This window comes from Cygnus olor, chromosome 1 (genome assembly GCF_009769625.2).
Source record: "Cygnus olor isolate bCygOlo1 chromosome 1, bCygOlo1.pri.v2, whole genome shotgun sequence".
NCBI classification, from domain to species: Eukaryota; Metazoa; Chordata; class Aves; order Anseriformes; family Anatidae; genus Cygnus; species Cygnus olor.
In genome coordinates this window covers 65,021,035-65,047,453 of record NC_049169.1, presented here as the reverse complement: position 1 = coordinate 65,047,453, position 26,419 = coordinate 65,021,035, and the positions used below count along the sequence as shown (strand labels likewise).

The 26,419-nt window shown below is 41.9% G+C and overlaps 2 protein-coding genes across 21 annotated transcripts in view; one reads left to right on the top strand and one right to left on the bottom strand.

Annotated features, from left to right (window-relative positions):
- The first annotated feature begins 1 nt into the window (after position 1).
- On the top strand, positions 2-18,480 carry RAD52 (RAD52 homolog, DNA repair protein). 3 transcript variants are annotated; one of them, XM_040562480.1, is made up of 13 exons: positions 2-131; positions 2,081-2,208; positions 5,494-5,582; positions 6,870-6,971; positions 7,529-7,622; positions 8,952-9,019; positions 9,303-9,421; positions 9,502-9,577; positions 12,482-12,678; positions 12,883-13,025; positions 13,651-13,731; positions 14,289-14,534; positions 14,829-18,480. In XM_040562480.1, exons 3-13 carry the CDS (start codon positions 5,496-5,498, stop codon positions 14,882-14,884), a joined length of 1,269 nt encoding a protein of 422 aa, XP_040418414.1. In that variant the 5' UTR covers positions 2-131; positions 2,081-2,208; positions 5,494-5,495; the 3' UTR covers positions 14,885-18,480. The 3 variants fall into 3 exon arrangements, with proteins under 3 accessions (XP_040418414.1, XP_040418408.1, XP_040418398.1); XM_040562474.1 differs by having other exon boundaries at positions 14,826-18,480; XM_040562464.1 differs by having other exon boundaries at positions 14,289-18,480.
- WNK1 (WNK lysine deficient protein kinase 1) overlaps positions 17,604-26,419 on the bottom strand; it is a 106,030-nt gene continuing 97,214 nt past the window's right edge. For 10 of the 18 annotated variants that reach the window (XM_040562218.1, XM_040562244.1, XM_040562235.1 and 7 more), the window contains 2 exons: positions 20,986-21,173; positions 17,604-20,682 (listed from right to left, as the gene is read on the bottom strand). In XM_040562218.1, coding sequence (XP_040418152.1) covers positions 20,368-20,682; positions 20,986-21,173 — 503 coding nt within the window. In that variant the 3' untranslated portion in view covers positions 17,604-20,367. Of the gene's footprint in view, positions 20,683-20,985; positions 21,174-24,344; positions 24,387-26,419 lie in introns of all 18 variants that reach the window. The other 8 variants (XM_040562188.1, XM_040562195.1, XM_040562215.1 and 5 more) reach the window with 1 other exon arrangement.

Below are 26,419 nucleotides of genomic sequence, written 5' to 3'. Positions count from 1 at the left end.
GGCCGCCCCGGCGCTGCGTCAGCTCCCGCGGGCGGTTTGGCTCCTCCGCCGCACCGTAGCGGCCCTCCCGCCTCGGCGCCTCTTCCTGCGCGGGGCGGCGGCGGCGGCGGCGGCGGCCGGGCCCGGCACAGGTACGGCGCGCGAGGCGCCCGCGGGAGGGGCGGGGAGGGGCGCGCGCGCGGGCAGGGCTGGCCCGGCCCGCCCCGCCGCATCCTCCACAGGGCTCACGCGTTTTCTGTTCTGGTTGGAATCAATTTCGCGTGTAGCAGTTGTGTTTGGCGGAACTAGAGGCTTTCCTCAGTCACAGTCACGTAGGGTGTGCTTCCCCGCTGCTGAGAGGAGTTTAAAAGCCTCTCCTCGCTTTTCCTTGGGATGGCCGAAGTGGCTTGTACGTAAATGATGCGATCATGAATCAATCTGACGTACGTGTAGAAAGAAGTAGCCACATAAATCATTTATTCTTAGGTATTTGAGAAATATTTTTGCCAGACCTTTTCTCCAGAACAGGCTCCTTTCTTTTCATAGAATCATAAAGATGTAAAACACCTCCAAGATCATCTGGCCCAACCATCCCCCTACCACCAATGTCACCCACTAACCCATGTCCCCAAGCACCACGTCCAACCTTTCCCTGAACGCCCCCAGGGACGGTGACCCCGCCACCTCCCTGGGCAACCCGTTCCAATGCCTGGCTGCTCTTTCTGAGAATAAATGTCTCCTCATTTCCAACCTGAACCTCCCCTGGCGCAACTTGGGGCCATTCCCTCTAGTCCTATCACTAGTTATCTGCAAGAAGAGGCCGACCCCCAGCTCCCCACACCTTCCTTTCAGGTAGCTGTAGGGAGCAATGAGGTCTCCCCTGGGCCTCCTCCAGACTGCACAACCCCAGCTCCTTCAGCCGGTCCTCACAGGACTTGTGTTCCAGGCCCTTCACCAGCTTCGTAGCCCTTCTCTGGACACGCTCCAGCACCTCGATGTCTTTCTTGTAGTGAGGGGCCCAAAGCTGACACAGCACTTGAGGTGCGGCCTCACCAGAGCAGAGTACAGGGGGACGATCACCTCCCTGGTCCTGCTGGCTACACTACTGATACAAGCCAGGATGCCGTTGGCCTTCTTGGCCACCTGGGCACACTGCCGGCTCATCTGTCTTTACAAACGTGAAATGAGCTGTTCAGGAGCGAATTGTTCACTTTTTGTAACTGTAAGGTGTTCAAGTTTCATGCCTGGAAAAAAGCTTGTATGCCAAACAAATTGTTTCTGTTTTCCTTAAGTTCTGCATATCGTCATAATAAGAGATTGCCTCTTATTGTAAACCTAGCTTATCATTTGTTGTTATAGGAGATTTTTTTCTTTATAGTTTCATTAAAAGATTCTTTGTGAGAGAGTGCCAGGTAATTCATCTGATGAAACATCTTCTATACAAAATTATATAGTAATGCAAATAAAGCGAGAAGTGACATGAGATACATGTATTCTTAGAAAGCAAATATATGTCAAATTTAGAATGTTTTGGAATGGTCTGTGCTGGTATTGATGTATTTTTAAGCAATAAAACTTTGTGGATCCTTTGCAGGCAAAAGTGACAATGGGGCACAATTTTAAAACAGTGAACAAAGTCATGTAGGAGAGAAGTAATTTATACCTAACATGACTATTAAGAATGCGTTTGGAGGAGTAACCAGCAAAACCAGAAAAATATGCAGTCTCAAGCACAGCAACACATACATTAAACTAATCCATTTGTATTGGAAGTGGGTTTGTAATTGGAGGGGAGGTAGGGTCCTATAACTACTTTCAGTGGATGTATTGATGTTCACAAAGGCTGTCATAACAGGAAACTCACCATAATGGGGAGATAATTTTCTTATCCTGTGTTCCAGAAATGCAGGAATTTACTGGATAGGCTTCATTTCAGATATTGGATGGTTTTGAATATTCTTAAAGAGAAGCACTCCCTCACAAATTTACCAAGTTTCTATGCTTAAGCTGGATAAAGGTTATAAAAATCTTTAAGTGGTGCTCGTTACAGCATTAATAAGTTAAAAGTGTAACCTGAATTAGTGTGTTCTGGTTTGTGCAGGCAGGGTGTCATCGTCCCAAACATACCAGAAGTAAACCCAGTCCTGTCTGATAAACCTGAGGGTTAAAGGGATTTGCTTTTGAAGCCACACCCACAGATTCCACTGAATTAACTGGGACTGCTTGAAGGTATGTCAAATCTGAAACGTGTGTAACTGAGGAGAAATTGTTAACATTGTGTTCCTATGCCTTGAAAGCAAATACATTTTAACTACTACAGACAGCACAAACTTTCTGTGTTACATGTTTTCATTCTCTTTTTGGAGTGCTTTTACTGTAGAACATAGCCTAGATCAACAGCAATGAGAGGCATTGATAGGGTATAGGCAAGCATCAGAGGCCAACACTCAGATTTTTCTCAGCAGCTGCTCTGTTCACTACCCCCATACAAACCAATACACACTTTAGAGTGCTGTAGAAAATTAATATTTCATATCTGGTTTCCCCAAACAGCCTTTTTTTTGATTGAATACCTAATTTGTTGAAATTTTAAGCTTTCATTACTGACACTTAAAAAGCAATGTTAAACACAATAAGCTGTTAAGATTCTTTGCCTGTTCTAGTCTACCATGGCAGTGTTCTGAAGCACAGTGCAACGCCTGTAGTCTTGTGTGTGTTTTTCTCAGTGATAAGAAAACTTTCTGAGAACATTACCAGTTAAAATGAAAACAATTCCCCGTAAATAACTAATAATGGTCACAGTCATAAATGTAATAAATGATAATTCCTAGGTATCTCTAAACTATCCTCTAAATCATCCTCCATATATGAGGATATAAGAATATATGAACCTGAATTTTTAGTATTTAGACTTTTTAGTATTTAAAGGCAGTTTGAAAATATGGCTTTTTAGCACTGGTTTATGCATCAGGAAATCTCCTACCACTGCCCTAGAGGGTGTTTGAGGCTCTTTTGTTCTCTAGTCAATAGCTTATCGTTATTATCTACTTCAGTATTTTAATTTTTCATGTGAGTTAAAACACACGGGGAGAAGCGGAGAAAGGAAACAACATTCTGCTGAGGAGTGGAAATCTTGCCTTCCCTAGTTCCTGGTTCCGGTGTCGAGGGAGATTTATAATTCCATTTGCAGAATTAACATTTCTTTCTTCTGAACTCCTGCTCAAATAATTTTGAAATTGAAGTCCTGTCACTTTGAAATGCTCTGAGAATTGCTTGGAGACTTAGGGCCTTGCTGTGCTGCGTTTCACCGGATTGAAAAAAGAAATCACATTGCTCCAATAGAATGTTTGGCTTAAACAAGATTCACAGCTGAAGCAAACTGTTGGTACAAGCAAAGCCTGAAACTAAACCAGCATCAGATGTCTCATTCACACAAGCTGTACAGTAAATCATAACTTGAATACAAACCACTGACATGTTTAAACTGTTTATTGCAAAGACGTGTATTGCTAGAATTTTCTACTGCAATCGATCCATTAGATTAAAGCCATATGATGTGATGCTATTTTTAGTGGAATTCTGTGTTTCCTCATTCTCATTCAAAATCAAACCCCATACCTTATTCAGAGTTTTTTTAAAGCTGTATCTCTTTATAGAATTTAGACTGACAATGGTGCAAACCTGATAAAAACTTAAAGGGTTTAATATTGATTTCAGTTAAAGCAGTTTTACTTCAAACTGCCACCCACCTGCTGTGTGTGTGTAGATTTGTGGCAAACTGCTAACAGGGCTGTGTAGGCAAATGCACACATTTCTTGCATTGCTTTTTCTCCCACAGGCTTTATACTGATTAGGATCTGATTTAGGCTGCCTGGAGTGAAAAAAATATACAGTATTGTTCAAACTTTGATTTCCTCCACCACTCACTCCCTCACCTATTTTTTTCTCTCTCTAAATGTCTCCCTGCAATGGATGCAGTGGACTCTGCTTAAAAAGGGGAATAGCCTACCTAAATCACGAGTATATCTCCTGGTAATATGAATTTCTATACGTTCTCTTCCAAAACCAAATATGCTTACCACAAATTGCAGCTAACTTTTGATTGCAACATATTTAACTGTATAAGCACTATGCAATTACACAACTGTGTGACAGAAGATAAATAACTATAGCCAACCAAAATTAAGGAAAATTTTAGCTACACCTAGTATAATATTGGTATTCACACTTGCCAAGGAAATGGCTACTATCCTTTTTTCTGAAAATTGCTTTGAAGTTCTTCCTAAAAATTTGGATTCCTTGTTTAGAGATCAGAAAAACAACTTGTTTGAAAAAGTGCTGAACGTGAAGTACAGTAGCAAAACATAGTATTTGTTAGGCTCCTACTGACTGTCAGATATCACTATCTGTTGAGGATTTTAAACTTTCTCCAACTGTTTTGATATCCCATCTGTCCTGTATGTAGATCGACTTGCCTTATATTTGTGTTGTATATAGAAGTCTTATATAGACTGATAGACTAAAGTCAACTGTACTCAGCATTTGTGCAAATACAATACAAGATAGCCTCTGTGGGCTCATACCGAAGTGTTGCTGCAGCTCCTTTGTGCTCCTGTTGTATAAGCTCTCAGCACCACTTCTCCAGCAGCACTGTGAAGTGGAAGCCCAGTTACCACTCGGCAATTGTTGGATACTGACTTGGAAAAGGGTGCCATCTACTGAATTATCAGCACAGCTTCTTAAAACAGGTTCTGTACAGCTTCTGTATGATTTTCAACTCTATGCGATTTATGTGATACCGTCATAACCCAAGACAATTATAGTCAAAACAATAATCTAAAATGAAGATGAACAAATCAGGGTATGGACAAGTACTATTTTAGAAAGTTCCTTCCGCTTTTTATCGAAGTATTGGTGAATATTGAAAGCAACGTAGGAAGACAGTGCTGAAGGATGCGAAAGAGCGAGACGTTTTGGTTTTCCTTACCTAGAATGGTACAATGCATTCACGCCTATCTAAAAGGAAAATATATACGTATGTTACCAGTTTCATATTTAGAATAATGACTCAAAACATTTTGTTGGTGTTGTTCTAGTCTGATCTTATACAAGATCCAGATGCTGTGGAATTTTTATTTATTTATTTTACCAGCAAGAATAATTTATTTGTTCTTTAAATAAAATAATCATTTAATTCAATTCAAGCTCACCCTCATTGTTTTTAATGAATGAAGGACCAGAACAGCACCTCTGCTTCCCAGATGAAGCTAGCTATTTCTACCTGCATAGTATAACATATTTAAGAAGAGTTTTAACTGTTACAAAACATCACAAGACAAATTTCTAATTGGTCCTGCAGAAGTTCCATGGAGTGAGAATTACAATATTAATGTCTAATATATTGCAGTGGACTCGACACTTGCTGGGCATTGGACTTCAACACCTTTTTGACACGTCTTCTTATGGACTGTTGATCCTGTTATTTTCAGTGTTTGTATTTTCTTTTATCTTCAGGGATGCCTGAAAGTCAAGGGAAAGACAGCGAAAGCCACATCAGCAGCAGCAGTTCCAGCACTAGCAATTCAGTTGCTCGCTTTGGACAGGTCAGTTCCTTTGTCCCGAGAGGGAATTGGAAGTTCTGTGCTTGCACTTCTGGAAATCTGCTCTGCATATTTCCTCCTTTTAAAGTTGGATACTGTGCCATAAAATGGCTCATTTTATTCTCTTGTATTGGAGATGGCTTGGCTCATGTTTACACACATTCTCAGTACTGGTTCAGAAAAGTAAACCGCTTTCATTCACCTACTTAAAAGAAATAAATTGGGGAAAAATGTACAATAATCAGTTTTCCTTTTTGGCAGCGAATTCCCTTCCCCACGATAGGCATTTATACATAGTTGCTTAACGTGCACATATATTCTCCATTTTTCCTTACATCTTTTGGTAACAAGTTCACATTCTAGTACCAGAAAAAGACCAAGTTATTCCCTTAAGTTTAAACAGAACCAAAGATAAATGCGTGAGGTTTGGCAGGCACTAGAACTACATGGTGCACACACTGTCAAATACTGTTCTACTGAGTGATGAGGCAGCCAATATGTGAATACACAATACTTATGATACAGGTGGTGAAATCTTTGTTCTGTCCCACATCATAACGTAGCAGCACAAGCTTTATCATGCTTGAATCCTTAAACATGCAATTAGGCCTCTCTAACCTTTGCAGAATGTAAATTGTATTTCTAGTAACACATGCAGCAAGTTACAACACTCTGGGCTTCCTGATGATACCAGTGGTGCTGGAGTTATCCAGAGGACCGTCACTGCACTAGGGGAATATGCTGAACACTACTTAATACATTTCTAGTTTGACTGGTTGCCTGAGCTGCTGTCCTCTCTGCCTTTGATGGAATATGGCGATAGAGTAAGGTTAAACGTTGGTTTTGTTGGAGTTTTTAAACATACTTTTCCTGTGAAGAATTATATTTTATTTTTGAAAGGTATGTACAAACATATACTTGTATGCTTATGTTAGGCAGCCATGACTAGGACTATGACCACGTTAAGATTTCAATAGGACACTAACAGACCTGTCTCATTTAAGTTCTTCTAATGTAAGTGATGCTTATGAAAAATGGAAAAAAATGCTACAGTTTAATAATTAGTGCTTGTATACATGTGACCTCAAGAATAAGGAAAAAAAAAAAAACAATATAATGCACAAGTGTATACACACACCCCAACTTGTCGGTTACACCCTGATTCTAAAAATGGATCATACGCCTCTTGAAAGAACAGTATTTGGAAAAATGGAATTAAGAATTGAAATGAGGAGAAGAGGGGGAGCTAATATGGAGGGAGTGAGAAATTTTGTCTTTGTTTCCATCAAGTGTCAATATACAGCAAATGAGTATCAAGCTATCCAGCATGCTCTTCGTCAGAAACTGGGTCCAGAATATATCAGCAGTCGACAAGCTGGAGGAGGACAAAAGGTATGAATAAACTTGCACAGATATTTCAACTCACATTTTTTCCAGGAGAACTACTGTAAAAATAATAAATAAATAAATAAAACGTTTTTGAAGTTAATTTCCCACTGGTAGCGCTATATGCAAATATGAAAGCAAAATCAGGATAGCATAAACTCTGGCTTTAACTTAGCCAAAGGTCCTTATACGCTTTAGGAAAAGCCACTTTTCAGTGCTTCATCCTTTAAAAGGGAATATTTGTCTACTTGTGGAACGTTAAGGTTTTTCCCAGAACTGGAATATATGAATCATTATATGACGTTAGGTGCATTTTTACCTCTTTAGCATCTGCTACCTCTATTTCCATTAATTCAGTTCTGTTTTCAGTCAATTCCCCCCACCACAGCTGTTATCAGGAGAAGGTGAACTTAATCTGGACCATCATTCACATTATCCTAAATTTAGCTCCGTTTCTTCAGTGTAAGACAATCTGTAATCTCTTTTTAAAATAAATCATGTATATATATGTGTGCATATGTATATATATGTATGTATACATACATATATGCCTTTCTTTTCAGGTCTGCTACATTGAGGGTCACAAGGTAATCAGTCTGGCCAATGAGATGTTTGGCTTCAATGGCTGGGCTCATTCAGTCACTCAACAGAATGTTGGTAAGTACCTCTTTAGGATTAAAAAAAAAAAAAAAACTGTCTTCTTGTTTCACTATGAAGCCCTGAAGGAGAAGTCTTTCAGATAAGGACAAGAGTATCTATCCAAGGACATGGCCACTTCAAAGAGGGGGGATATATATTTTTTGGTATGTATTTTAAGTGTTAGAACCTGGCAAAAGGCATGTGGAATTTTCAGGTGTCTTAGCACCGAAAATTTAATTATAATGTAGGTTTTCTTTTCTATTTAGCTCTTGCACAGGAATATGTCGAATTAATTATTCTAAGGGTGTTTATTAGCTATTCTAATCAAGTTTTGTGATCTCTGTGGGAACAGCCAGTCAAGAGTTATGACAATTAAACCATTTGTTTTAACACCCAGCAGCCCTGAGCCTACTGTCATTCTGACCTGTAATTTTTACATTCTAAAAAGTATCTCTGAGTTAATATTCCCCTAATCTTTAGGGTCCTTTTTTTTTTTCCCCCATACCGATTCCTCTTCTAGCAAATATTTTTGTAGTAGAAAGTTTTGGAAAAACACTTTCTAGGAAATGATCTTTGGATGTTCTTAAAGCTTAAGCTTCCCCTGTCCTGAAAGTTGAAATAGTGGCTTCTAGAGAAGCATTGTCCTTGCAGATCTGCTATGCTTAGATCCAAGTCAAGCTGTTGAAGTAGCTCAACCCAGCTGAGTAAATGTACATCTTTGCTTCTCTGCCCCACGCACAGCCACCCCATCCCCACCCCACCGCATCACACCCCCCACACTTTCAGGAATATTTCATACATGTGGCTGGTAGATTGTAGACATAAAACAAGTTATTTCATGGTTTTTCACCTAGTATGTACCACCTTTTTTTCCCCCTTTTCAGTCAAGAAAAGACTGATGTCATTCAAACTTTTTTTTCCCAAAATTATCCTATAACAAGTCATGCCTTAGCAGTTAAGAGACAGAAGATTGTTATACTTGTTTATAAACCCACGTATCAAAAAATGATTGCACCTCTGGCAAGTTTACAAAACAATTGATCAAGTGGACCAGATGAGTGCAGAAGTTTATACACACAATAGCAGGGTGCAAGTATATGGCAGGTCTAGACGCTGATAACCAGAAAACATCATATAACATACTCAGAGCATATATTCAAGTTATCATTCTCAGCCCACAGTTAATATCTTGTAAATCATGCTCCATTTGGTAGAAGACACTGTATCTCAGGCCCGTTCAGCAAGTATGCTGCAGGTTTACAAATATCCTGAAGAAATGCAATAAGATCTACATGTGAATCAGAAGTCTTTTCTATTATTTAGGATGTTACATTTTTTTCCCCTCAGACTTTGTTGACCTCAACAATGGCAGGTTCTATGTGGGGGTCTGTGCATTTGTGAAAGTTCAGCTTAAGGTAAGTGGACTTTTTGTTCGCTCTGTCTGTAGCTGAGCAATTGCTTAAGGCTGGGAAAGAAAGTTCATGCATAGGTCAGGCTGTAGTTCTCAAGAGTATTGCGCTATACCAGAGAATATAGTGGCGTCTAAAACATTGACCTTGCTATAGAACATCCAGCTAAGAGTGAATAATCAGGCTTAGGAAAGCACAGCATCTAATGAGAAGTGATAGATGTGCAGAATCTCCCTTAAACTTAGTTGTTTGTTGTGTGTGTGTGTATTTTTTTTAAATCTTACTGCAGGATGGGTCATACCATGAAGATGTAGGTTATGGAGTCAGTGAAGGCCTTAAGTCTAAGGCCTTGTCCTTAGAAAAGGCAAGAAAGGAGGCAGTAACAGATGGACTGAAGAGGGCGCTCAAGTAAGTACTTGCACATTTGCAGAAGGGAATTGAGAGTTACCTACTGTTTTCGGTGACAATTAATTGTCTTTGTTTCTCAGGTGCTTTGGGAATGCTCTTGGGAACTGCATCCTAGACAAAGACTACCTACGAGCTGTGAATAAACTTCCACGTCAGGTGCAGTACATGGTCTTTTACAGCAGGGACTGTTAGATATTGATTGTTCCTGATCATTCATGTAAAGAGGAATTTAAACAATAACATAAATGCATCTTATTCCTGAATATTTCCTGCTATGAGATCCACAGCATTTTTGTGCTATTTTGATTGCATGAACTCTTTTACTGATTTCTTTCCTAGCATTTTACCAGAACTACTCCAAAGTTTAACCATTTGCATTAGGCAAGCTTCCTGTGGTGTGGAAACAGTATTCTACTCAAGATCATATGTGACGTTTAGTGCCATGTTGTTTAAGTCTCTCTTTAGTGCCAGTAATGCATACAGTTATGTCTGTGTTCATAATAGGTTAAATGCTACATCAGCAATTGTTCACTGTTTAAACTAGCTTTTTCTAGGTGTCATCTCCTACACATGCTGCAGTTGCTAAGCCCATTTAAGCTTTGTCAGTTGCACCAACTCATTTCATCACTCTCATCCAGTCACTTGTGCTTAAACGTTCATCAGCAGTGATACTACTGTCATTCACAGATGTGTCACAAATGAAATTAAAATCCTTGGGAGAGTAGCGTCTGTCAAGGCAGTGTGCATTGTATTTTGCCCTGTATAAGACAAGAGGCAAAACTGTTCCTTGTTTGTTCTCATTGACAGTGGTAGTACAATCTGATTTCTTACTTGAAATTTTAAAATCAAGATTTATATGACATATTCCTCTCATTGCTGGACTTTTTCAGGAATCAAAAAAAGGATAGAAGTTGACTTCATACAGTGACACGATTGGCAGTTGCTGGAAGAGGTGATAAGAGGTTGTAGGCAAAAAATAGCCAGACAGTACATCTATTATCTGCATGACCTACCCTAAAACAGATAAAGCTCCTGTGTGCATTTCTGCAAAATCAGGACTATTTCATTTAGTCCTGAAGTCTCTCAAGGTGACAGCCTGTATGTCAACCAGTGATCAGCAGGAAGAACTGTTCTCTACATTTTAGTGAGTTCTGGCAGAAAATAAGGAGTTTTTCCATGAGGAAGACTTCATCCTTCAGATAAAGTTACTTAAAATTAAGCAAAATCCATACAGTAGCAATATCAATATGTGTGCTGATGGTTGTCTTGTCCTTTCACTAATCGTTATTCAAACCTCTGCAAAGCTCTAATGCACATCACCACCTAGATAGAAACTATACTCAGCATGGCCATTGCAAAAAAAGTTTAGTGTGCCTGTATTTTAGCTGTCAGAGGTCTGTTCATTGTTCTGTTTAGAATAGTTAACAAGTAGTTATTTTGGGAACAAAATTTTTGTACTGTGGTCTCAAGCAAAGTTAGTTTCAAAAGGTGATTTCAACTTTCAATGTAATCCAGTTGGGTCCTTCCCAAAAGAACACTGCAAAATACTAGATGCATTTATGTTACAAAGGCGGAGCCTAAACCTTTAGACTGGATCCTAAAAAATTGTGGCTGTTGCCAGTTGCTTCAAAGTCTTACCACAGAAAAGCAAAAGAGGTAATTGTATTTTGTTCTTGTGATACATTAGCAGCACACAAGTGTCCCTGCAAATATCCTCTGCTTGGCTTCAAAATGTGTTGGTACCCGAAAGTTGCAACTGAATGATGAAAGCTGGGTGCATTAGACTTGGCTGCTGGAGAATAAAGAATAGTGTTAGGAAAATATACATTCTAACTTGCTTTAAACGCCTCAATAGTATATACTACTTAGCAAATGGTGCTTCTTTAATATAAGAATAGTTAGTTTGTACAGCTGATGGGTACATGCCGTTACTTTCCCTGCCATCACTATGGTTCTGAACAATACGGGTCTTTCTGAACAGTAATAAGCCACGTTACTTCTTGCTTTGCTTTTCAGGCTCCTTGCTTACCTTTAGGTTTCAGTTTGCAAGGAAGGAGCTGCAGTTACTCTACCCTCTGAAGTACTAGGTCAAACAGTGAACCTTCCGAGGTAACCAACACCATGGAGAAATGCCTCTTTTGGAGGTCTCTGGCCCAGAGAGAGGAAAAAAAATGTATTGTACATTCCGTCAATGACAACAGTACTGTAAGCCCGTTCTTTCAGAGTTATCACAAAGTGTGCTTTGGCATAACGTAGCAGCCGGTATTAGTATTAAAGGTGCCCTGGCTGTTAATTAACATTAATCTTGTTACCTCCTGATGTGTACCAGCTGGGGGCAGTAGGCCCCTAGGCAGTAACCTACCTTGCACATTGAGGAACAAGTAAGCCTTTTACCACTGCTGATCCATGGAGCTGCATAGGAAGGTTACCTTCATCATAACGGGATCTACTAAACTCTGCTGGTCAGCCTGGAGCTCTAATATGGCTCTGTCTAGCTAACTTAGGCTGTAGGAACTGATCCAAATTAAAGATGAAACAGATTTCTGTTTTGCCAGGGTCATTTTCTATTAGTGGCGTTGCCACAAACTTGTAAAATCACAGAGACAAACCATTTTGTCTTTAATAGAAACAGAGTACCATACCTTCCCCAGTGACCACATGCTCACAGAGCTATGCAAGTATCTGCCATTGTCCTTTAATACACATGTGAAAACAGAACTGGCAAAACTAACAGATGCCAACAGACTTGTGAGACTGAGGAGCTACAAAGTTCTTCTTCTATTCTCAGACGCAGCAAGCACAATATGGGGAGACATGAGATATCTGCCCTGAAGCACTCAACTATTAAACTGACACAAAGTTGCATGAATTTAGTGATAAACTACATCAGCGATGTATTAAAAATGCATTTTGGTTTCCTGTCTTACTGCTCCAGTTAGGGCAAACAAAATAAGATTTCCTAACAGAATATATAGAAAAATATATAGAAAAAGCCTGTGCATATTTCATTGAGTTGATGACAGAAATTTCTGAACATATTTTCTTTTTTTTCTTTTGTAGATACCCCCTGAGTTAGATTTGGTGAAAGCTAAAAGACAGGACTACGAGCCTGAAATTGAGAAAGCAAGATACAACAGCTGTTTGGAAAGGCAGAACACAGGATGGAGAGAGCACCGTGAGATGGCATCTACTTGTAAACCTAGTCACACAGAGGCTTCTGTAGTGACGGAAGATGAGAAACAGCCAAACAGTTCCAGGTGAGACCACTACTATGCATTTATTTTACAAGATATGTTACAAGTTACTGTTCCCTTTAAAACATGGGGATGGCCCAAAGTAGAAGATGCCATAAAATACCAGTTTAGTGGATTTTGCTTGCTGTTATTTCTTTATACAACTTTCTTCATAAAAGATAGTTGCTGAAATCCTATTTTAACTGATTTTGTGCTTACTTGGGGTAGGGGCAGAAATTCAGATTCCTTAGCTATTGAGTGTGATGCCACTTACCAGCGGAAATTGCGCCAAAAGCAGCTACAGCAACAGTTCCGGGAACAGATGGAGAAGAGATGTCAGGTTACAGAAGTCACTCCTAGCAGCAAACAGGGTAAGATGTGGCATTAAAAATTGACGGTTTTAATGATAGCTACTGGCAGGCACACATTATTCTTAGCACAGGAGCCTGACCAGTTTCTTTTGCTTCTGTACTCTACTATCACACGCCTTTGAGACCAAAGGAAAGAGGATCATCATACTCGTTTCCCCACATTCTCAAAGTAACAGGAATGTCACCTCCAAAACTGCATAATAAAAACTGTAACCCTACAACCACTCTAAAGCTTCATGTAGCACAGCCATTGACACCTGTACCATTAACATGCTGCATCAGAGCTGAAGCTGCAGCACTTCATTGAGACTGGCAAACAAACCTTGCATTAACCACTAATAAGTTGGTCCTCACTCATGGGGAAGTCTGGACAGCTGTGTTGTAAGCAGGAACTTGGGGGCAGGGTAAAACAGGCTAAAAAACATCTTACAGTGGTGCAATTGCTCTTACTAGTCATCATCAGCATCTCGCCATTCCACATACTGCTTCCAAAATGTAAGCAGTTGTGGGAAAAGAGGGTACCTGACGGCAGCTGGTGATGATCATTTCAGACTTACGCTCTGTTAAGGATGAACAAGAGTTCTTCTGTACTTCTAGCTTTAATCTTTGTGTTACCTCTGTCCAGCAACAGCCCATCCTCCTGTAAAACAGGACACTCCAGCAGCAGTACAACAGGAACTAGCAATAGAAGAAGATTTCTTTGCAGGTCAGCCAAAAATAATTAATGTTAATTAATTGTTATTGTTAAATCATGTTAAATCATTAACATTTATATTAACTCTTCGAAGTAGCATAAAGGTAAAAGTTGTGAAGAGGCTGGAATAATAGAAATGTGAGTCTAATCCTGAGAGTTTAGCGGTAATAACCTTGCTTGAATAGCAGGGAAATGATATTAAAGTGTACAAAAGATGAGATGCCCATCACTACAAGGGGTTTCACACCATGCCTTTCAGTAGAGCATGGTTATACACATTTGGTAAAACCTTTTCTTCAAGCAATGTTGCACAGAAACAGAACATCTGCAGGGGCTGGGAGGAAAGTGTCTTTGCGTAACATAACTGGCTATTTGAGTTGCATACCACAGTGTGTGGACATTGCTGAAGTTCAGAGCACAGGGGGTAGTACTGTTCTCTGGTTGTGCACTGACATTTCACTTTTCTAGTGGCCACCACCCACTACAGGAGAGTGGGCTGGTCCTGCAGTTATTGTTCCTGTAATACCATACTGTCACCTGTGGTTTCATCATCTTTTCATTCATTCTAGATGATCCTGAACTTTGGGACATTCCCTTGGAGACCACTGATCTTAACAAGATAATGGGTCACAAAATGGCAGGCCCATTAGCTGGACACCAGACACCAAAAACACCCTGTGGACGTCATCAAATGATTACTCGTAACAGGACCCCTCAGAGAATGAATTATCACAAACCTCCTGCGAGACCTGCACAATTGCCGCCATCTGCTACTCGCATGAGCAACAGCCACGGTGCCAACCAGCATACACCAGGTACGTGCTATAATGAAATGACCACGTTCTTTCTGTCTTACAAACAGCTCCTGACTTTGAAAGCATTGCTAGATTGCTTTGAACACACTAGTTAAATTATTAATCTGGAGAGGGAGAAACATCCCTCTTTTCTCGGACCTGGCTGCGGACTGCTGTGATAGTGGGCTAGGACAACTATTTTTTCCACCCAACTATCCTCTGAAGGAAGAGCTAAATAATGACTCACTGAGCACTTACAGAAGCAGAGAAAAGCTTTAAGAAACTTCGATTTCTCACTGTCTCCCTGTTTAGCAGAGCCCAGCCCTCACAGAAGTCAAAGCTTGAAGAAAAGGAGGCTAGAACCTACATAGGACACCTGGTGGTACTGTTACCTACATACTGGGTTACATCAGAAGACTGCAGCTGGCTGTTCAAAGTACGTGAGGAAGACTAATCTATTAATAGATTGTCCTGTATGTTATGATGAAGCCACACAGAAGAGTCTAATACAACCAGCAAGAACTTCACGTGTTTTTGGGTTGTTACATATTTCAGATTTTTTCTATGAACAAGTAATCATTTGTGCTTCTGCAGCATTGACTTATGGCTCTATTACAAGCTGGAGTTACAAGTAATTTGCCTGAAATTGTAACACAAGTAATCCTTAAAATGAGTTGCCATTCATCATTTCTTTCTTCCTCAGTGTTGCGTTTCAGCATACAGGAATGGTTTTTCAATAAAATAAGGGGATGGGTTACGGTCACATGAATGCATACACACTGTGCTCTCCTGGTCCATGTGGCTGTTTGCAGCTGTGGCAGTGCCTGCCTCCCGTGTGGAGCCCAGCTGTTTGCCCTGGGGCTGCACAGACGTGTCAGAAGCATTGCCCTTACCCTGACACAGCTCTGCCTCAGATTCTTCCTCAGTCGGACCCGATTCCTATCCAGCAGCAGCAGCGCAGCACCTTTGTTCACCTGTGCCAGGGCAGGAGCGTGCTGGGATTGCTGCTGAGGAGTACACAAAGCATCTCAGGCTGTTCCTTTGGATTCTTTGTAAAATGAAGGGGAGCTGCAGGTTTTTTTGATGTTTTAAATAAGCTTATAGTCATATCTTTAACACAAAAATAAACATGAAATTTGGAGAAAAACCATACTCGTTGCTCTTCATGCCTCATTATTATTCAAACAATTACAACTCATTTCCTGTTTAACATGCTCAAAGACACTAATGTGTTCTGACCAGGTGCGAGCAGGAAGCTAGAGACACCACTGCGCACAGCATTTGCTTTAACAGGGGGCAAAGGTTCCAGTGGGTTTTAAACAGTGGAAAGCAGCAGATATTCCTTCAAATAAGGTGAAAGAAAAGATTTTAGGCAGTGTTTAAGAACCACTCCCATGTCCAGGGTGAGAAGCCCTGCTCTGGAAAGGGAGCAGTTCTGCTGGGCAGCTACCTGGGCCCTTCCTCGTGTGGCAAAGCGGCTCAGCTGTAGCTCCTGCTGCCCAGGGGAGGAACCTGGCAGCACCACGGCAGTGTTCAAGCTGGCACCTGCGCTGGCAGCACTCTCCCTGGCAGGTGGCAGTTTGAGCTCCCCACGTGTCGACGCTGGTTCTGCATTACCTGAGGCCCAGAGGCAAGAGGCAATGATGATACAGCATGGCTGGAAGTTTGAGCTGAACCAGGAAAATTTACAAACTTTGGTTAGTCCAATGCCAAAACTGATGTCAGACTTGAAACAGGACCTCATTCCTGTGCTTTGCCATTCCTGGTTTATCTGGATGCGCCTCTTAAAGCAGTCTGTTACATTTGAGGCAGTAAGCATTTATTCCTGTTCCTCCTACTTCACCTTCGCCACTTTTCCTTTTTCCTTAAGTAAACTATTATCCACTTAATTCCCAAACAGGACAAAGAACAAGCATTGATTTAACTATGGAAATACAAGACAAGTTACAGTTAAATGTAATGTATTATACTTAGAAAATAGTTTCAGATTTCACCAATACTGGTTTCTCTCCAACTCAGGGCTGAGGCTCAGGAAAGAAATACATACCACATGTTTGAGTCATGCACCCACTGTTGAAATAAGATACCTGTAAGGAAGGGAATGCACAGACATACAGCATTACTGTATTCAACAAAGCCTCCCTCTCCAAACTTTTACAAGAGAAAAACCTAGAAGTCTAAAACCATTTCATCAGCTTTCTTGACTCCAGAACAGTGCAATTGCAGATATGTGTCTGCTAAGAGGAATCACTACAATATACCTCATGGATTGGTCCTTTTTTTTTAAAAAAAAAAAAAAAAAAGCAGTAAAGTTTATACTTGGAGCTTTTTCTTTAAGAACTTGAGCAGCATGACTCGTAACAGAAGCCTTTCTTAAAATGGAAAGAAATGCAGCAGTAATTAGTGTTTAGAAATGTCAAATAATTTCTGCAAGTTACAGCTGCTTGAGAATGACTCTGTAAAGTGGTTCTCCTCTTATACTGTGTACCAGTAGAGTCGCAAATTTGGAGATGGAATTCAGATTAGATCTAGACTAAAGTTAGCCCCCAGCACCACAGGTGCTGCTCCCTTCCACCCAAGAGGAGAGTGATGGGCCCAGCAGAAGGGACTGTTCTCTGCCAGGGCAGGGGCTTCCCCAGCCCTTTTAGCACCCCCGCTCCAGCTTCATTGCCAAAAAGGAAGCACAGAACCGCGGCTGGTTACACTTTACCTGTGTTGCAGGCTGGGAGAGCAGCCAAGTTCCCAAGTGGCCTAGCTGAGTGTGTTTCAGTAACTGCATGACAGTTTCGGCCATGAGCACTCCCCTACTGCTCTGGGCATTATCCTGCATACCTTCTCCCTCCCTCTTCCTTAACCTCTTGGACTCCTCCTCTCTGAAAGACTCATTCTATGAATTGCTCTTTGTAGTACCTTGTTTCAGAGAATTTTATTAGAAGGTCCAAGGCTCATTGATCACTGGTTTTGAGAAGTTAAGGGTCTCCTTGAAATGGGTTTCTTGTACTTTCCTGCAATAAACTGGATAACAGTTAAACCACTCCTGAAGCAGGAAGGAAAGGTTGGAACCTGCTGTTCAACAAGAAAACCCACGGCTCAACAAAAGCAGGTTTGGTTTATTTCAATGACTTCGTTCGATATTCTACAAAGGTAACAAATGGCAGCACAAAGCGCAATCATACAAGAAGCGCAGTGCCTGGGTTTAGTGCAAAATATACAACTAACTACTACGGCCAGGGAAGCCCAAAGTTTCAATTCTTTTTATTTTTTTATTTTTTTATTTTTTTTACAGTGTACATTGTTAAATAATGTAAAGAAAACGCTTGTAATTCAGAAACAGATTTTATGTGGAAAAAGATACTCAAAGTGTAATATTAAACAAAATAATTTAACAGTTCAGTAGCATTAGTTTATTCCTCTAGACTTCAGTTATTCATCCACAGGAGGGGAAGGGGGAATCAATGGTAAATAAAACCAGTTCTTGCATAACATGAAGTGAAAACGACCTCAAACTTATTAGATCAAAATTAAATAACCACGTGCTGCATTCAGCTGATTACTTCCCCTGTCATGAATATTCCCCTTGTTTCATTACTGCCGCAGGTTTGCAAAACTGCTCCTTTTCCTCGAGCACACCTCTCCCCTTACACTGGGTGTATTCAGGAAACTTCTCTGCATCCCGTCAGACCAAAGAGCAGAGGTTTTCTGTTCAACTTCAGCAGCAGGAACCCCTGTTTTCTGTCCCCCTTTCCACCACACTCACACCGTGAGCCTTGAGCCTCCTCCCCTGTAGCTCCAGTCTGCACTTTAGTTACAAAGAATAAACCCCCAAATCTAAGGAACTCAGAGCCCAGCCTCCTTGCCACTGGCTTTCACCCCCAGGCATTCCTCTCCACCTTGTACATGCCCTTGCTGCCAAAACTGCTTAAAAAAAAAAAGAAGTGACAGGAAAGGAATGGACCTTGCGTGTTTGTAAAAATAAAAGCGAGAACATCCACAGACAGAAAAACTCCCTATTAAGGCTCCACGGGGGAACAGCACTCAGGGAAAAAAAAAAAAAAAATCAGGCAAGTAACATCTCCTTGATGCACCACCTTCCAGGATACCAGTGAGCTACTCCCAAGTACCAGGAAGCAGTACTCTGATCCTTCACAGCTTTTTGCAGCACTACATAAATACTGGCTGGTATTATTTTTACTTTGAAGAGGAAACCAGTATTTTTAAATATGAAAAGGGAAAATGAACAAAGCAGAAGGTACAGTACAGTTACTAAGAGGTGACAGTTAGCTACAGTCCTGGTACCAGCTTGAAATTTGTTAGAGTGAACAAAATCATAAATCCTCCAAAATAAGACTGAGGAAACTTCTTGATGCCGGCTGTTTCAAGTGCATCCATTGCCGGCAATGGACATTGCACCAGGACAGTTTATTCCTGGCTTAAATGGATTAAAAAAAAAAAAAAAGTAAGAAAAGCAATCCCAGCAGACAAGCCCATGCCAACGAGCAATGGCACCTCTCCCTCAAACCACATCCTGACCAAACATCTTCACCACTTCACAGGTGGAGTCAAACTGCATCTTAAATTGGACCTTTCCCAAAGACACACCTTCTCCCCATCCTCTCCATTTCTGATCCAGACCTCCTGCCTCTGTAGGCAATACTGGTTAGTCTCAATTTAGCGTCACCTGCAACCCTCCATCCCACCCCCACCTGGCCCTCATCACAGCAGCAACTTCAGATCACCCACTCGGACAAGTTTCCCCAACACGCAGCACCTTGTTCCAATCCACTGCCTCAGTGACTTCGCCCTCCACGCACTTACTCTAAACAGCAACGGTATCGCTAAGAAAACTGCAATGTCCTGGTCACTAGGTACAAGTAATCCATCCATCCTTCTCTGAACTTGCCCTCCGTCCACCTTGGGGTCTGCTGGGAAGACAATGCTAACTGCAGAAGCAATAGAAGTCCAAGGCACTAAAATATCCAGCAAGCATACTGGGAGAACAGACAAGTATTCAAGTACATTAATTTATACAATTTTACATTCACATTTATTTATCTAATACAATGAAAATACAAAGGAAAAAGTTAAAGTGTCTCCAATAAGTATAAGGATATAGCTAGCTTTTTTTCCCATTTTTTCTTTTTAACTTTTTTAACCCTCTATATTCCACTCATTTTTAAACTACTGTTGTCCAACAACATTTATATATCACAGTGTTTCCACATCAAAACTGATGGTAAGTACATGTCCGCAGGGAACTTTTAAAATTTTTAAACAATTTAAATTGCTCTAATGCTGCAGTCAAAGCTGTTAATATCTTACTTAAAGCAGTAATGACCTATCAAGCACGGGCTGCACTGCAAGTCCATTCATGTGCCCCACCATTCTGGAGCCAAATACAATTGACTGGGGAGAGGGAGAGGAGGGGGATTTGGACAGCTTTTCTCCTGGTCTTGGATCTTCAGGGAGAGAAGAGAAGTGTGCTAAAGCCTCATGCTAGGATTCAACTCTCCCATCTCAACACGCGTGGATTCAGCCTCAAACCAGAGAGAAATTTTAGAGCAAGACTGCGTTAACTGACCCCATAACTTATCTTCACAGCTCTTGCTCCACACAAGAGCAGGACCCCTCAAGTCAAAAGAACTGTCCCATCGTAAGGATGCTGATCATCCTCCTCCCCCTTGTAAGCGTGTGGGGAAACCCCCTTTACATAGTTAACAGCAATGGTTGGAAAAGAGAAAATCATTCCCAGTCTGGCAAGCCACCAGTTCATTGCAGCACTAGGAGCTGATACAGGGCCCCATCTCCCTCCCCATGTCCTGTCCCGAGGTCTAGCCAGCACGGTGTCCGAGCGCGGCTAAGTGGTCCGCAGGTTGGAGCCTGGAGGGTTGCTGATAGATTTCTGCAAACTGCTGATGTTGAAGCTTTGCAAAGATGCGGCACCTACAGGCTGGAACTGGCCAAGTGGCTGCTGTGCTGGACCACCCGTCCCACTCCACGGAGCGGTGAAAGACGCTGCCGGATAACCATACTGCTGCGGAGGGCACATGGCCTTTGTGAAGGGACCTAAAGAGGTAGCTGATGCTGCAGAGATGGGCGTAGCACCCAGGGAAGATGTCATAGAGATACAGAGCTGACCTGGAGCCGAGAATTTTCTTGCCATTCCAGGGCCCTGAAAGAAAAATCAACCCTCAAGTTATACAACTGCTTAAAATCCACAGGCTATCCCCTTAGCCCACGGGCTCTTCCAAATGGATGTTCACAAGGATGCACTATGGCCTTACTCTTCAGTTATTCCCCTTCCCTTCCATAGCATGTAATATAATGCTGCACGTAAAAGATATACCCAACATCTTTAAGGCACAGTTGTCCAGGTTATGTGGCAACCATACTCTGCCTGCTGTTTGACACACTAATGAGACAGCAATGACAGTTGACAGTTTCTTCCTATAAACGTTTGTGGGTTAAATCTTACCTCATAGTTGCTATGCCCTTTGCCAACTTTCTTGCCAGACAGGTTCATGGCATCTCGGGCCCAGTTATCTACCAGCTTGTGCAGGTCATCTGTGAAAGTCCCTTTTCGGCTAGAGGCAATAGCAGTAGGCTGAGACTGGGGTGCTTGGCTGTTCACTGTAGCCCCGACTGTGTTAGTGCTACTGGTCCCTAAAAGTACAAGAAACAGGAGTCAAAACTCAGGTTAAAGATCATCTTCCTCTAGTAAATGTAATAATTGTGGCAGTGGTACAACAGCAGAGAGCCAGTTAAAATGCCATGCAGATCAAGTCTACATTTCAATTCCAAGACATGCTGAAGTAGGAACTACAAGGACTCCTACAGGCACATCTATTTCATGGATATGCTTGCTTTTCAAGAAGTGCTGCAAGTAGTCATCTTAAGAGGGAATGGTAGCAGCCTCTAGGTCTTTGCAGAAGAAAAAGGAGATTAGATTTCGGCACCAAATGACAAAAATCACATCATTCTCTCATCCTATACCTTTTAATTAGCAGCAACCACTATCAGCACAAGTCAACGCCACCTTGGAGGACAATACTGGATGCTGAACAAGGAGCAGTACAATCAGCATAGCCAGCTGCTCTGTAGAAAATTATCTCCACTACGTAAAATGAAGAGGAAAAATTCACCCAGATTACATAAAAAAGCCACAGTGAGAAACAGCAACTGTTGTTTCCAATAGCTGCCATAGTTATGTTCTTGAGAATAACCAGATGGGACTATCTTCATCCACCAAAGAGCCAGGATCAGCATGGGAAGCCTGCACTGCATTAAATTTCGCTTTTTGTCTCTGAAGGCATTTTTTTGCCATTATGTTCACATTTCCTATGTCAGAAGAACAAGCATTTCGGATGCAAATGACTAATGCAGCTTAAAGAAGGCAGAAACGAGAATAGTTCCTTGTCCCTGCTTTGAAAAGTTTTTCTGTTCACTGGGCTGACCGCAAGAACACAAAGAAAAACCTTCACAGAAATACCAGGGCTTGGTTCTGCTAGAAAGCTTGCTGAACAGCAGCCTGTAGAAAACATCGCAAAGCTTTGTTTTGGATAGCCTCCCTGCCCTACCCCTCTCTTGTAAACAAGAAACTTCACTCAAGTTTGAGCTTTTCAAAGGCAGCTACCAAAACAGTAATCAAAGCTGTATACCATCAAGGAAGCTTTCTGAATTCCTAGTGGTACTGCAAAGTGTCTTCACTTACAGATGTGGAAATGATGGTTAACCACTAGGCCTATTGTTGTGGGTTTTTTTGTTTTGTTTTTGTTTTCTGAAGGACACAGTAAAGGCAGAACAAATCCAGATTTCTCAAATCCATTTAGTGCAAAACCAGTTAAAGCACCAAAAATAAGCATCCTGCCATTGCAGTGCTAAACCCTGCACTCACTGCGAGCACACACCCTCACCTGCATGGTGTTGGTTCTCAAAGCTCCTCAAACCCTTCTACTGGCTTGCTCTGAACACTGCAACTGGGAAGTCTAGGAAAACTTGAGCGTGTGGCAGAATTTCTGAAGCAAACCGGTCAAAAGCAGAGCATGAAAAGCCCCAGCAATGAAAATCACCTCTGTATTGTAAGGGCCAAATGACAGTCCCTGTCTCCCGCCTGACAGCTAATTCACCTCCACCTGGCCACCAGCCTCATTCCTCGCAACCACAGTATCAAAGAGAGAACTGGCTCCAAACCCCTGCAGGAATGCTTCACATTAAGGAGTGAATCAGGAAGGTGACATACTTACTACGCAGGACAATTAAGCAAAGTGTTACTGCCTCTAGTGGTGCTGAAGAGGGAAAGATACGCATCCCACCCACCAGTTCCAACTCGAGCATGGAAGTGGCTCCCCGTGCGGGCGCTCACGGGTACAGGCAGGCAGACACATGCAACAGTACCCGCGGGAAGGAAAGCATCAGGTTCCCTGACCAGGGTGTGCAGCTGCAGCTCAGATGAACAGTAACAGAAACTCACTGTAAGGTGGCAAGGAAAAGTCTACAGTAAAATAACGAGAACCTGAAGCATGCAGCGCACAGACAGTGCTCAGAATACAATTATTTAATCAGAACTATGACGTGAAAGGTGAAATTAAAGACAAAACAAGCAAAACCAACAAAGAGGTACTCAAGAGGAGGCATCAAAACCAGTAACAACCACATTCCACCATGAGGGTTCATGCAGAGCTTGACACACTCACTCTCATACTCTTCATGATGGCCAATATCTGGTTTTGGTATCTCACATTTCTGCTCTGATCAGTAAGCATACATCTTATAATCTAGGCCCTAAGCTGAGGAGCTTCCTCAGGCCACAGAAAGAATAGAATTATTCAAGGAATATAATACAATGCATTCATCTGAAAATGTGAAAAGTCTTTTAGGAAATCTCAAGTGTTTTGGAATTGATTGGTTTCGGGTTTGGTTCAGGGTTTACAGCAGGTGGGAAAGGTGAGAGGCAATGAGAGCCTTGTCTACAAAATGATTTTGTTTCGGAGCTCCAGCCCCAGGTCGCAATCTGAAGCAGACCAGCCTATACTATTAGAGGCAAGCTATTAAATTACTGGAGCTCCCACAGTAACAATTTAAAAACTGCCCTCTCAGGAATTTCACGTTTTAGCTCTGATGTATTCACCACCTACCCAAGCTGCCATCCAGAAGAGTTTGAAGTGTTTCAATTTGTAGCATTCAATGGGAAGAACCCCCCGCATTCCTGCTTGGTCACAGCAGCCGTCCCCAGTTCTGCTCTGAGGTGAGTGATCTGAAGTGAAAAGGCTTCTCCCTCTCCAGCCTGCTACCTACAATGCCTTTATTCAGCTCTTTTTTTTTTTTTTTTTAAATCTCCCCATAAGCCAACAGTGAAAAGGCACCTTCAAAATCTTAAATGGCACAACCACACCCAGGCTTTTCTAAGCATCTTACTTTTAGACACAGACTGGAGATCTGGGTCTGATGGCTCACTCTTACTCTTAAAATGTTGAAGGAGTCTCTGCAATTGGAGGTGGCAGAACCCATCAGAGAGGTAAACAAACCAGCTGCTCAAAGGTACGGTTTTAGCACGTCACAGTGAGCTGCTGACCCTGATGCTCGATTCACTGTCGTTAGCAGTGAGCAAAGAACTCCACAGTGAAGGTGAGGTTCTGCCTGCCTCCACCTTTCTGCAGAAGTAATAGCCACGCTGTATAAATATGCTAACAACAGAGTAGACATCAGAGGGCACAACAGAGACAGACAGATGCTGTGCTGGAGACAGAGTCAGGGAGGTAAGGCTTCAGTGACCAGAAAAAGCCAATGAACAGCTTTACAATCAGGAACTGGAGATAACAGAAATAAGATAATTACTACAGAGCTGGTTGCAAGGACAGACTTTTTTCACCATCTTCCCTGAAGCACAAAGAGAGAGTCATTTGTTAAAGATAAGAGAAACAGCAAGAAATGTTTAGTATCAGCAAACAGTACAAAGAGCTTGGGGAGAAACAGAGGACGTAGCACAGCACGGCTCTTGAAGTTACTACTGGGACATTCTAGGAAAAAATCCAAAGACTGGTCTGACAGTTTCATCAGCTGTACTTTCAGAGAAAGAAATGGTTCAGCCTCCTGCCTTTATTCTTCAGAATTCCCAAAATAGTGAAGAATGGCAGGAAGCATTATTGTTATCACAAAAGGAAAAACAAGTTCATCTTCCATTTTTTTCAGGACGTAGAAAGCACTTCACAGCTCTCAAGCTCGACCGTATCACAAAACGAGAAGAATTTGATAGGCCAAGTGCTTTCATAGTTTGTCACCCTATTTTCCCAAGTCTTCCCAGCTCCGTGGAACAGTTCAGACTTTCCCTGCCAAGCTGTACCGCTCTGTTTCTCCAGCTGCACAGTTAAAAGTATCAATTACCACACTGTTTCCTCAACACTGCTGATTTTAACCCAGCATCTTTTCCAGTTGTCACTCTCCACAACAGTCTGCAATAGCATTTCAAGGACAAGACTCCGGGAAGCAAGCAACTTGTAACAAGCTGGGAGCCAGGCCAAGCTGTGCCATGCCTTCACAAGTATTACCTGCTTTTACAGGACAGCTACAAAACGCTTTTCAAAAGGAATCCATTTCCCTTAGCACCAGTCCCACAAGCAAGGGATATACATGTCAAAGCACTCTTATAGCCAGATGATGTGCAATTTGCAGCAAGCCAAGGCCTCGTAGGAATATGACGCTCATATGACACTAACTGATAGTCAGTTCACTGTCAAGTCCAGAAGCGGAATGGTCATTCTTTATACTCCCTACCCCAAAAAGGATAGGCCAGCCAAGAGAATTTTAAAAAGCTAGCTTTGGTAAGCATTTCACTCCTTCTAAGAAAGGAGCCATAAGTCTTTGGATTGCAGATGTTAGTTGCACATCTGCACAGTAACATACCTAAAATCCAATGAAGTTGGCTAGAGGTATAATTGCAAAACTTGGCAGCCAGCAAAAATTCTCCCCTCCCTCTGACTCACTCCTGTCTCAGAGGACTGGGTTGGTTGCATTGCAGCTGTCTCTGCAGAAGGCCAGGTCTAATTCCTGCACACGGTTCTCTGGCTGCCAACTGCAGCGAGACAGATGCTACAGATGCGTGGTACTGTCATGCAGTGCAGCAACTGAAGGTCTCTGTACAGCACTTAAAGCTTTCTCACACCAAGTCATTCCAGAGGGTGGGAAATAAATGTCAGAGCATTCAAAAGGTCTGGTCTGCAGAAGCAGCATGGGAGATGTCACAGCACTCCCCATCAAAAGCATCACATCAGCAGCCTCAGCTCAAGCATGTCATTACTTCAGAAAATCACATCAGAAGTTTGAGGCTCTTGTTTTAATCTGGCCTAAGGTAAGCACAAGTGAAAGGATTTTGAAAAAAGCTGCAAGGTAACTTGTGAGGGCTGACAGGATGTCTGACGATGGCTATTTCCCCACCTTTACTGCTATTTGTGTCATATTTAGTCTGTCTCCAATTCACAGTAAGAACTTCTAAATCTGGGGCTCATCTGAGTGTGCCTGGAAGTATCCTATAAATATTTTTTAAACCCTCAACACTTCAATCTTTAGCTATCCATCCGCTAATGAACACAAGAAGTCACTGCTAACTGCCTACAGGTGGCATCAATGCTCTGCACTGTAATCAGCACTAGTGCTGACAGCATGCAAAAACACCGGGTAAGCATACTACTGGAGGAAGACAACACAGCCCTCCTGCTATCAGTTACAATAGTGCCCAACAAAGGAACAACTTGGAAAACAAACCTTCCTCTGTGTCCCACTAGAAAGAGTACTTCCCCTCCAAGTCTTATGTCAGCTAATATATGCTGAAACGTAATTACTAAGCAGGCCAGAATAAAAGGCCCAGGCACTCACATATTGCAAGCTAACCCTGATTTCTGTTATCTCACTGAACT

What these genes read in the sequence shown, in the direction of transcription:
- RAD52 (XM_040562464.1), top strand. Translation starts at nt 5,496, where the DNA reads ATGCCTGAAAGTCAAGGGAAAGACAGCGAAAGCCACATCAGCAGCAGC. An exon ending in AGTCACTCAACAGAATGTTG is followed by an intron (nt 7,623 to 8,951) that starts GTAAGTACCTCT and finishes TTTTCCCCTCAG; the next exon opens with ACTTTGTTGACCTCAACAAT. An exon ending in AAACAGCCAAACAGTTCCAG is followed by an intron (nt 12,679 to 12,882) that starts GTGAGACCACTA and finishes TACTTGGGGTAG; the next exon opens with GGGCAGAAATTCAGATTCCT.